Below are 12,074 nucleotides of genomic sequence, written 5' to 3' on the forward strand. Positions count from 1 at the left end.
ACACACATACACACACATACACACACATACACACACATACACACACATACACACACATACACACACATACACACATACACACACATACACACACATACACACACACACACACACACACACACACACACACACACACACACACACACACACACACATACACACACATACACACACTTCCCCGGTGGAGAGCCTCCAGGCCGTGGCAAACATACCACCACTCTCACTCAGACGCACACAACTCTCTCTACAATACGTAACAGAGCTCAACACCAGAGAACCCAGCACACAACTGCATTTTTAAAACAAACCCAGAAACCATAAACAAATTCCAAAACAACGAAAAACTCATCAAACCCTACGGTCTCAGAATCCTTGAGGACCTCAAAAACTTACACTTTTCCAAACAAGACATCCAACAATTTCTTTTCCCCGACCTCCCTCTGTGGCACCTCACCAAGGCAAAAGTAGACTTACAGCTGACCACACACGACAAAGAAAGCACAAACACCAAAACATTTAAAGCAGAACATAAAAAACTTATAGAAAACGGCGCAGAGCTTATCTTCACAGATGGCTAAAAAAAAGACAATGTGGGCGCCGCAGCCCTATCTTCCAACAGTACACACCAGAGGAGACTCCCTCCTGAAGCCTCCATTTTCTCTGCGGAGGCCACTGCCATTGACAAATCTTTCCTTATCCTTTCTGACTCTTTGTTTGTTTGTTTTTGTAAAGTGTTTTACGGCGCTCGCAACTGCATAGGTCATATGAGCGCGCGGGACACACCTAATATTTTCAGTTGGTAGGAAATTTTGAATTTTGCCCGGGTGGCGGCCGAAGCCTACTCTTATCGATTTTAGACCACCAAGGGATCTTTAATGTGCGCAACTTGCACACGGGCCCTCCGAGATTTTTCGCCCTTGTCCGAGAAGGCTAGGTGTAGATCTTTCCCACCAGAAGATCAGAGGTGTGGCAGAAAGACAGCAGTAAAGAGGAGCCAAGGAGTAGCAGTAGAAAGGCTGCAGAAAGAGTCAGGAGCCCAGAGGAGGGGCAAAGGGGTTGCGGGGGTGGGGGCAGAAAGTGGAATTGAAAGCAGACGACAGAACATTGCTAGAGAGCAGGAAAGGAGGTGAAAGGAGACAATTTTAGAGAAGAAAATATTTCGGTCGCTACCCGGATTCGAACCCGGGACCTTTGAATGAGAGGCCAACACCTTAACCTCTAGGCCACGAAAGCTCCCTTTCTGACTCTGTCTTGCATCACCTCACTCACAAACTACACACTCCTACCCCCAAAATTAGTTAGGCTACAACAGAAAATTCACACCCTATCTAAAACAGGAAAAAATATCGTGTTTGCATGGATACCAAGCCATGTGGGCTTCCGAGGAAACGAGCAGGTAGACGACATGGTGAAGAAATCCTCATCTCTTCTGTCGGGATCAACGACGAACACTCTCCCACTGACTTTAAAAATACAGTCAAAAAGTACACTTCCAATCTGTGGGAGAGCCACTGTAAAAAACTCAGAAAAATAATACTCTATAATACAAAACCCAAACTGGGGCAGCGAAATCCTTCGGACCTCTCCAGAAGAGACGAAGTAATTTTTACTCGATTGCGCATCGGGCACACGGCCCTAACAGACAAATACCTCCTTCAGGGAGATGAGAACCCGTTCTTCTTCGGATGCGACACAGATTTCACCATTAAACACATTTTAACCGAATGTCTAGACTTTGGAGAGATCCGAAGGAAATACTTTAAAAGCAAAAAAATTGCAACACATTTTTTCCGTCGTTGGTCCCAACAGAATTTTGAATTTTATGAAGGCCATTGGCCTTTATGAAAAGTTGTGATGTAGAACAAAATTGAATAATTAATTTTTTTTATGGAAGTTGTTTTAGTCTGTAATTATATATCTACATCAAATTTTTAATATTTTAACTTTTAAGATCAAATAACCCGTACATAGCCGTGCAGTAAACCACGAATAAAAAAAACAACCCAACTTGTGTTTCGCGCGCTCATATAACCTTATGCTGTTGCGAGCGCCGTAAAACCCCATACTAAACAACCAAAAACCTTCAGTAGCCGTTCTGTGTCGGATGCGACACCGATTTTACCATGAGACACATTTTTACAGAATGTCTGGACTTCGGAGAGACCCGAAGGAAATATTTTAGATGCAAAAAATTGCAAGATCTGTTTTCCGTCCTTGACCCCAACTGAATATTCGATTTTATAAAGGTCATTGACCTTTATGGGAAGTTGTGTATGGGATTGTTTAAAAGATTTAATATTATTTAAAAAGTTGTTTTCAATTAATTTATTTACATCAAATTTTTATCATTTTAGTAGAGGTGTTGACCAGAATCGGTCTGTGCAATGAACTGTTGCGAATAGAACCAACCTTTTTTCGCGCGCTCATATAACCCTATGCAGTTGCAAGTGCCGTAAAACTATTACTAAAAAAATCCATCAAACACCTATTTCACAAAGGTCTGGTGTCATTTTAAGTGACCAAAGCACTGCGTGTGGGGGGTTGGCAGGTGATCTGGTGTGTTTGGTCCTTCTTTCCTATCAAGCATCTATCATCTTGATTTCCCCTCCTTCTTTTTGTGCTTATTACTTCCGTGTAACAACTCTAATCTTCGGCACTTTTATGACCTAATTGTGTTGCAAGTGCGGTAAAACTCTTACTTAAACTAAAAACACTTACGAAAAAAAAAGTACCGCGTAAAATAGTTACAGCAAAACGTCGTGAAGCAAAAAGCCACCAGAAGATGCAGGGTTGTGAAGAGTTTCACTGACGCACCGGATGTTTTTCTTTTGCAGGGCGTGCTGAAGCTGAGCACGGAGCTCCACTCGGCCAGGCAGCAGCTGTGGGGGTCGTAGTCGGCCCTGCCCCTCTCCCTCTAAATCTTCCCCTGGCAGCTGCCCCTGCTCCTCTACCTCTTATTCTTCCCCTGGCAGCTGACCCTGCCCCTCTACCTCTAAATCTTCCTTTGGCAGCTGACCCTGCCCCTCTACCTCTAAATCTTCCTTTGGCAGCTGACCCTGCCCCTCTACCTCTAAATCTTCCTTTGGCAGCTGCCCCTGCCCCTCTACCTCTAAATCTTCCTTTGGCAGCTGACCCTGCCCCTCTACCTCTAAATCTTCCTTTGGCAGCTGACCCTGCCCCTCTACCTCTAAATCTTCCTTTGGCAGCTGCCCCTGCCCCTCTACCTCTAAATCTTCCTTTGGCAGCTGCCCCTGCCCCTCTACCTCTTAATCTTCCTTTGGCAGCTGCCCCTGCCCCTCTACCTCTTAATCTTCCTATGGCAGTTCACCCTGCCCCCCTCCCTCTTAATCTTCCTATGGCAGCTGACCCTCTCCCTCTTCCTCTGAATCTTCCTGTGGCAGTTCACCCTGCCCCTCTCCCTTTTAATCTTCCTATGGCGCCTCATCCTGCCCCTGTCCCTATCCACCATCTTCCTCTGGCAGTCGACTACGCCCCTCCGGCTGTGGTATTCAACAACCCAGATGCTCCTCGTGGATGGCACCGGGCTCATCCAATGCCAGGCTTGCAGGCGACGTTTCCCATCATCATTGTTGCACCTGCAGCCTGGCATCCACAAGCTCCACCACCTTATGGCGTAAGTGTTTTGTTTTGTTGGATATGGTTTAGATTTTCTTTTCTTTTTGTTTTGTTTTGTTTTTTGGTTGTATTTTTGTTTTTGTACCCTCTTTTTTTTCTTGTTTGTTTTAGAAGTAAAAGTTTTACAGCGCCTGTAACTGCATTAAGGTCATTGGAACGTGAGGGACTCCAACGTATTTTACTGTATGGTTGAAGTTAAGGCTTCGTGGTCAAAATGTATTTTGCTTTACGATTGAAGTTGAGAATTCTTGGTCAAAATCCAATAGTAACAACAGACATTTTTATCGTTTTGTATAACAGTATTATCCGTATTTTTACTTTAAAGACCAAAAATGGAGAATTCTGTTAGGACCAACGATGGAGGAGAACAATTTCTTCAAATCAGTGCTTTTAAACTAATTCCTTCAAGTCTCTCCAAAGTCTGGTAAATTCCAGGTCGTCAGATCGGCATCGCATCTGACACAAGATTAATGTTCCAACCTTCCCCATGGCTCTTGGCAACCTGTTGTTTCCCGTTTTTATTCAGATAGGAAGTCCGCTTCTAAATGATGATGATGATGATGATGGGGGTGATAATAATAATAATAATAATAATAATGATGATGATGGTGATGATAATAATAATAATAATAATAATTTTTCTTTTTCTTCTCTCACAGGCCTACAATTTTGTCATTCACGTGGCTGAAAGAGACATTGTAAACTTCATGGGGCAGCAGCAGGGACGGAGACAGTTGGTTCCAGGAGGCCGGAGACTGCCTCTCCCTCTCCCTCCTGTCCCTCTTCTACCTCTCCCTCCTGTCCCTCTTCTACCTCTCCCTCCTCCCCCTGCTGCTGCTGCTCCTCCTCACGCTGGCCAGTCTGTGTGGAAGCGAGTGTGGGCGTCTGTGTCTTCGTTTGTACGTTCTGTTTTAAACTTTTTTAGGTAGTGTGTGTGTGTGTGTGTGTGTGTGTGTGTGTGTGTGTGTGTGTGTGTGTGTGTGTGTGTGTGTTTATGTGTGTGTGTTTGTGTTTTTGTGTTTGTGTGTGTGTGTGTGTGTGTGTGTGTGTGTGTGTGTGTGTTACTAGAGTTACATGAAACGCTGTAGATGTTTCTTGAGTTTCATGAATTGTAAATGGCCTGACTCATGTCACGCTCATAACTGTGCCTGATCTACAACAGGGAACTGCTGCTTTTTCTTTTCAGATCCTTACTATTGACATTTTCCTCTACTTTTGTATGTTTGTCACTCATTTGTGACCTGCTATTTCCGGGGAGCCTTATTAGTCGAAGCAGACCTTGTGTTGTTGAAGCTAGAGAGGTGAGCAGTCTAAGTCTGATTCCCTGTAAAGACTTCTCTGTTGACACCCACCCCTTGGCTCTCATATGACCTTATGCAGTTGTGAGCGCCGTAAAACCCTCTATTATTAAAAAAAAAGTTACATGAAACGCCGTAGTTGTTTCTAGAGTTACAGGAAACGCCGTAGCTAGCAAGGTTTAGAGCAAGGGTGTAGAGATTGTATGTATGGGACTGTATGTACTCTTGGCTCTCTTTATTTGTCGGCCCATAAATCGCAGCTGCAGACAGACTTGTGCGGTGTCGCAGTCAGACACGCGAGAGATGTGAGTTGGAATCTGTAATAGTCTTTCTGATGACACGTTGGTTGTGGGTGGTTGGCGGGTGCTCTGGTGTGGTTTGCTTTTCTATCAAACGTATATCGTCCTTATCGCACCTCCATCTTTTTTATGTTTGTTACGCTCTTGTAACACCTCTAATCTTCTGGCGCACATATGGCCTTATGCTGTTGCGAGCGCCGTAAAACCTCTTCATTGCCCCCCCCCCCCCCCGGGCCCGAGTCGGCTGTGACTGGCCTGGTCCAAGTGACCCGATTCATGAGAATCTCGGAACTGTTGGAAGATCCACTTTCTGGTCATTCGAGAAATGGTCAAGACGACCTTTTTGTAAGTGGCGTCGGTGGCCTAGTGGTTAGGCTACCGGACTCGTAATCGTGAGATTGCAGGTTCGGGGGTTCGAGACTCAGCTCGGTCCGACATTGTGTCCTTGGGAAAGGCATTTTACACGAATTTCTCACTTGGTTCCGTCCTGTCGGAGATGGACGTTAAACTTGGAGGTCCCGCCTCTTAAATAATCTAACAGTGTTGATAGGGGCGTTAAACCTATACCCTTTTTACTTTCACCCTTTTGTAAAAGAAGAGTGCCTTCGTTATCCGAAATGATTTTTTACTTTGCTTTTACTTTTATCCGCCGCTTATACCCCTTTGGTTGTCGCGTGAAGAAAAAGACGTCTCTCTGTCGCCAGCCGGAGACCTTGGGTCAGGGGGATGCCGTGGGTGGTTAATGTTTCCCTGACTCCATCTATCCAGGTCCTACTCTGTCGCCCTCTAGCCTTGTTGCAATTGAATTTTTTAAAATGTTGGCACGTTGTGCTGGATGGTGTGTTGGTAATCGCATAAGATGTCCAAACCATTTGATTCTTTGGTATTGGATGTGTTGCATGACATCATTTGAGCCCCTTTTCTCAGTTGACTGTTTCTTTTTTTGTCTCGCCTGGTCTTGTTTACTGCTTTTCTTTCTAAATTCTGTTTTCTTCACCTGCAACTACTTTTGTCTAGCAACATGCACGCTATGAAGTGTGGGAATTCCCCGTTCTCATTTATGTAAGTTTATTCAGTGTTTAAGGCCATTGGCCCTCATCAAATTACATAAAACACTCATTTGATAGATAAAGTCACCATAATAAATAAGTAAAGTTTGTAAACATATCTCTTATCACGGGTCAGACATTGCATATATCTGTCACTGGGCCGAGTCAGGCTGGGCGGGGGGTTGGGGGGGGGGGGGGTTGGGGGGGGATTAACAATTTGCTTTGATGGACAAAGTGTGAACAATAGAAATTAAAGTGAAATTCATCTTCAATTTCCTTAGAGTTACACCTCTCACATAAGGGCGAATTCGTTCATTTCCACCAATAGAGATTGCTATGTCATGGAAGGCTATCGGTTTTTAACAAAGCTATGACTTTTCTGCTCCAATACCGTGGGAGGTTGGTGGTGGTATATCCAGCTGTTTCTGATTTCTGTAGAATGGTTTGAAATGGGCTGCCATGTTACACCGAATTTAAATATTTTAACTTTTTAGCATGTTAAAGTAAATTAGTTAACCAGTCGTGAAGTGAACTTTTGCAAAGGTGAACAACTTGTGTTTCGCGCGCTCATATGACCTTAGCACTTGCGAGCGCCGTAAAACATTATAGTATACCATACCGTCATCTCAGGTGTGTTGCAAGTGCCGTAAAACTCTTACTAAAACCAAACTTTATCTCAGTTGTTTAGCAAGTGATGTAAAACTCTTACTAAAACCAAACTTTATCTCAGTTGTGTTGCAAGTGCCGTAAAACTCTTACTAAAACTAAACTTTATCTCAATTGTTTATCATGTTCTTCGCGGATCCTAATGAGGCGTTACTAGGCGTCCGCTCTTTGTGGAGTATTCTAAATAGGAGCTGTGGGTGGTTGGCGGGTGCTCTGGTGTGATTTGCTTCTTCTTTCCTGTCGAATAAGTATCGTTTTTGTCTCCCCTTCTCCTTTTTATGCTTGTTACTCTCTTGTAACATTGGGTTGATAGTGCCGTAAAACATCTACTCAATCAAATCTCTTGTAACACCTCTAATCTTCGGAACTAATATGACCTTATTGTGTTGCAAGTGCCATAAAACTCTTACTATGGGGCTCTCGGGTCCTAGAGGTTAAGGTGTTTGCCGCTCATTCAATGATCCCGGGTTCGAATCCCGGTAGCAACTGAAAAACTTTTCTTCTCTAAAATTGTTTCACTTCACTTCTTTTCTTGCTTTCTGGCAATGTTCTGTCGTCTGCTTTCGTCTCCTCTTTCTGCCCCCACCCCTCACCTCCTCTGGGCTCCTGACTCTTTATACAGAATTTCTACTGCTACTCCTTGGCTCATTCTAACTGCTATCTTTCAGCCACACCCCTGATCTTCTGGTAGGAAAAATCTACTCCTAGCCTTTTCGGACAAGGGCAAAACATTTCGGAGGGGCCGAGTGCAAGTTGCGCTCATAAAAAATCCCTTGATGGTAAAAAAAAACGATAAGAGTAGCCTTCGGCCGCCACCCGGCCAAAATTCAAAACTTCCTACCAACTGAAAATGTTTAATGTGTCCCACGCGCTCATATGACCTTATGCAGTTGTGAGCGCCGTAAAACATTTACAAAAAAAAAATCTCCCCCACCCCCTCAGCTTCTCCTACTCTGTGTCTTCCTTCATCCCTCACTCCACCAGCACCTCAAAGAACTGACGTTCAGGAACACATCGTTATGATCCCTGCCATATTCTGGCATAATACCAACTGAGCTAAAGATGCTCAAAAGAAAGCCCCAAGTGGAGAAAGATGCGAAATGGGTGGGTGGGTGGAAAGGAAGTCAAGCAAGGGTTTTCAAACATAGGCTAACTAGGCACTGCCGTGAAGTTTTCAAACTTCTCCAAGGGCACTGAAATTAGGAGTATAGGATAGAGCGTGGCTTTCTGTTTCAGAGATTTTAAAATGTTTTTGCTATCTTTGTTAGTCCAGAAGCAGCGGCCATTTTTGTGAATCAACTTTCGCCCTGATTCTGCCAAATGTTTGTACTGCATTTTGTGCCACCAAATTTCCAAATCTTGCTTCAAAGCGTCATAAAATCCTTAACCCTATCCGTACGTCCTGGGATCGTTTTGTAGCCCCGGGGTTGTATTTTTCACATTTTAAAATACTTCTAGCACGAAGATTTATTTGAAACTTTCAGTATTTCTCAAAAAATAGTTTTGACAGACTGCTATGCAAAGCGTACGGATCGGATTAACACTTCGGAAAGTGGTGGCACAGAGTTCCCCACGTCGTATGGATGCGATAGTAAAACACGACGTACGGATAGGGTTAATAATAGTTGTATCGTAACCACTGAGGTATCATTTTGTTCGTTGTTTTATGTAGAATCAATAAATAAGCAATAAACATTGAGAGTAAATTCAAATTAGCGTTTAATTACGTCATAAGCGTGACGTAGGGAGCCCGATGCGTATTATCCAAAATAGAAAGGTGCTGTTCAAATTTAATCTTACACAATTTATAACCATTGATAATTTGAAATGTACTCGCCATATTTTATTTTAACTACCCTTGTTGATAAACCATTCTTTGTTCTACCAGAAAACGTTTCAATGGTTATCTTAGAAGTGTTACCTTGGCTTGGCAAGTCTTTCCCTTTTATCCACCAAATCCGCGAAGACCTCGCTGAACCCTTCCACCGAGACATCGCCCCGAGCCGTGACGTCACACAGTTTTCGCCTAGAGCTTCCGGCTGGCTCTGTTCATTGTTGGAAATGTACAAGACAGGGCAGGGAAATACGTTTTACATCACACGGAGATTTTGGAACTTCAGTTTGAAAGGTAAATAAATTTTGGTATGTTCTATAACCACTGACTTTAAATTGTACCCAATTTCATTCGAAATTCTAAAGAAAACGAGACTATTTAGAGCAAACATTTCTTTTTCACTGAGCCCCCCCCCCCCCTTTTTTCCACTTTTTCCTGCCCACAGCCTTTGGGGCTGTTCAAATATAATCTTAAACCTTTTGGAGGTCTTTTTGCCTCCTCCCCCCCCCCCCCCTTTTTTTAATTTTCTTACATTTGCCTCTCCCCGCTGCCCCCCCCCCAATCCCCATCCCACAATATTACATTGTTTGCTTATATAATAATAATACATGTCATATGATTTATATCGTGCAAATCCGTGTTACAATCATTGTTCTATGTACTTTACATAATATTTATGAAAGACATGCCAATACAAATACATTGCACTTAATAATATATATGCAGTTCTACATTCAATTTTATAAAAATAAAGTAAATCATTCAAGCAAAATATTGTATATACTCTTTCTTACTAATAAGGGAAAAAATGAGACTCATGTCAATGTCAAAAGTACTTTGATTACAAATAACACAAATTACAGTGGAATTCTGATAAAGTCAACACCTCAGGACCGAAAAAAAGTGTTGACTTTGAGAAAAGTTGACTTTATCCACTGTACTACTTGAAATTGAAAATTGGTAACAGTTACAAAACAACTGGTAACAAAATGTTTGCTCAATTTCAGCGAGATAATTCTGAAGTTGTCACCAAAACAAGAGATAATGAGTGAACAAAGTAATTGGAGGTGTGTACACCACTAGCTCAGGCCCTAAATATCTATTCTTAACTGAATTCATCTTGGAATCTAGCCTAAAATTATTGACTTTACGCAAGGTTAACACTCAAGCGGTTGACTGTACCTGAAACACAATTATTTAAACAAAGAATGTAAGAAACGGCACCACAATGAGGTGTTGACTGTAAGTAAGAGTTGACTTTAAGCAAGTTGACTTTATCAGTATTCCACTATATCTGTTATGACTGATCATTATGCTTAAAACAAAAAGTGAAATTAGTTATCAACAAAGGCAGTGTTCATCAATACTTCAAAAATATTGTTAAAATCAGGGGCATCTGCTGAGCTGTCTTCCAAATCTGGGTCCTGTTCCTGCTCTTCCTCCTCTTCCTCCACTTCTTCCTCTTCCTCCTACCCCCAGTGGGTCGGGGGGATATAAATAGACCCACTGCTCCGCCAGCAGGAGGTGCAACCCCTTCACTGGCGATTTGTCGCCCATGGACATCTACGCTCAGGTGCACATGGGCGACACTTGCTTTGGTGTATTGTCTGTCTTCTATCGTCTTTCTTCCTTCTTCTTTCGTCCTTCCCCGAGCTGACCGGGGAATAAAATAAAAATAGTAGGCTGTCCCATCAACAGGGGGTGTAAACCCCCCCCCCCCGCTGGTGGGATGCCACTCATACGTCACTAGCTCTCTGACGTAGGGGTGGCATCTTTTGTCCGCTCTTGCTATGTCTTCTATCCATCTATCTTTCTTTAAGTTTTGTCGACCGAAGGTCCGGTCCAGCAAAAAATAGACCCCGTTCCCCGCAACCCGAGGCACCCTGTTGACCGTAGGGTGCGACCCGTACTTCCTCCTCTTCCTCCTTTTCCTCCTCTTCCTCCACGTCCATTTCTTCCTCCGTCCTTTGTAAAGCCCTGTGCCTCTTCAATGCTGCAATACTTGGAAAATACTTTCCACATCCCTTGTGGCCTGTGCACACTCTTTGGCCTCTGCAGCCTTTCTTGACCAACACCAGTGTTTTTCCCCTTCACGAAAGTGTAATATTACATTGGTTCAAGACACCCCCTCCTTTTCTTACACTTTTCTTACAGGAGCCAAAGTAGGGGTGGGGTGGGGGTGGGTGGGGGGTCTTTGGCTCCTTTAAGAAAAGTGTAAGAAAATGAGGTGGAAGGGGGGAGGGGTAAGTAAGATTACACTTTTGTGAGGTGAAAATATAACAAGGAAAAGAATTGTGGTATTGGTCAAGAAAGGCTGCATAGACCAAAGAATGTGCACATGGGCGACACTTGCTTTGGTGTATTGTCTGTCTTCTATCGTCTTTCTTCCTTCTTCTTTCGTCCTTCCCCGAGCTGACCGGGGAATAAAATAAAAATAGTAGGCTGTCCCATCAACAGGGGGTGTAAACACCCCCCCACCCCTCCCGCTGGTGGTATGCCACTCATACGTCACTAGCTCTCTGACGTAGGGGTGGCATCTTTTGTCCGCTCTTGCTATGTCTTCTATCCATCTATCTTTCTTTAAGTTTTGTCGACCGAAAGTCCGGTCCAGCAAAAAATAGACCCCGTTCCCCGCAACCCGAGGCACCCTGTTGACCGTAGGGTGCGACCCGTACTTCCTCCTCTTCCTCCTTTTCCTCCTCTTCCTCCACGTCCATTTCTTCCTCCGTCCTTTGTAAAGCCCTGTGCCTCTTCAATGCTGCAATACTTGGAAAATACTTTCCACATCCCTTGTGGCCTGTGCACACTCTTTGGCCTATGCAGCCTTTCTTGACCAATACCACAATTCTTTTCCTTGTTATATTTTCACCTCACAAAAGTGTAATCTTACTTACCCCTCCCCCCTTCCACCTCATTTTCTTACACTTTTCTTAAAGGAGCCAAAGACCCCCCACCCACCCCTACTTTGGCTCCTGTAAGAAAAGTGTAAGAAAAGGAGGGGGTGTCTTGAACCAATGTAATATTACACTTTCGTGAAGGGGAAAAACACTGGTGTTGGTCAAGAAAGGCTGCAGAGGCCAAAGAGTGTGCACAGGCCACAAGGGATGTGGAAAGTATTTTCCAGGTATTGCAGCATTGAAGAGGCACGGGGCTTTACAAAGGACGGAGGAAGAAATGGACGTGGAGGAAGAGGAGGAAAAGGAGGAAGAGGAGGAAGTACGGGTCGCACCCTACGGTCAACAGGGTGCCTCGGGTTGCGGGGAACGGGGTCTATTTTTTGCTGGACCGGACC

The 12,074-nt window shown here is 43.8% G+C and overlaps 1 protein-coding gene across 1 annotated transcript in view; it reads left to right on the plus strand.

Moving 5' to 3' along the window:
• The window catches only part of LOC101849375 (extensin-like), a 71,481-nt gene that overhangs the window by 58,986 nt on the left and 421 nt on the right, over positions 1-12,074 (plus strand). The window contains exons 8-10 of the mRNA XM_035969775.1: positions 2,835-3,634; positions 4,296-4,531; positions 11,821-11,998. Coding sequence (XP_035825668.1) covers positions 2,835-3,634; positions 4,296-4,531; positions 11,821-11,998 — 1,214 coding nt within the window. The remainder of the gene's footprint in view (positions 1-2,834; positions 3,635-4,295; positions 4,532-11,820; positions 11,999-12,074) is intronic.

The sequence above is a fragment of the Aplysia californica genome, unplaced genomic scaffold, assembly GCF_000002075.1.
Source record: "Aplysia californica isolate F4 #8 unplaced genomic scaffold, AplCal3.0 scaffold00181, whole genome shotgun sequence".
NCBI lineage: Eukaryota > Metazoa > Mollusca > Gastropoda > Aplysiida > Aplysiidae > Aplysia > Aplysia californica.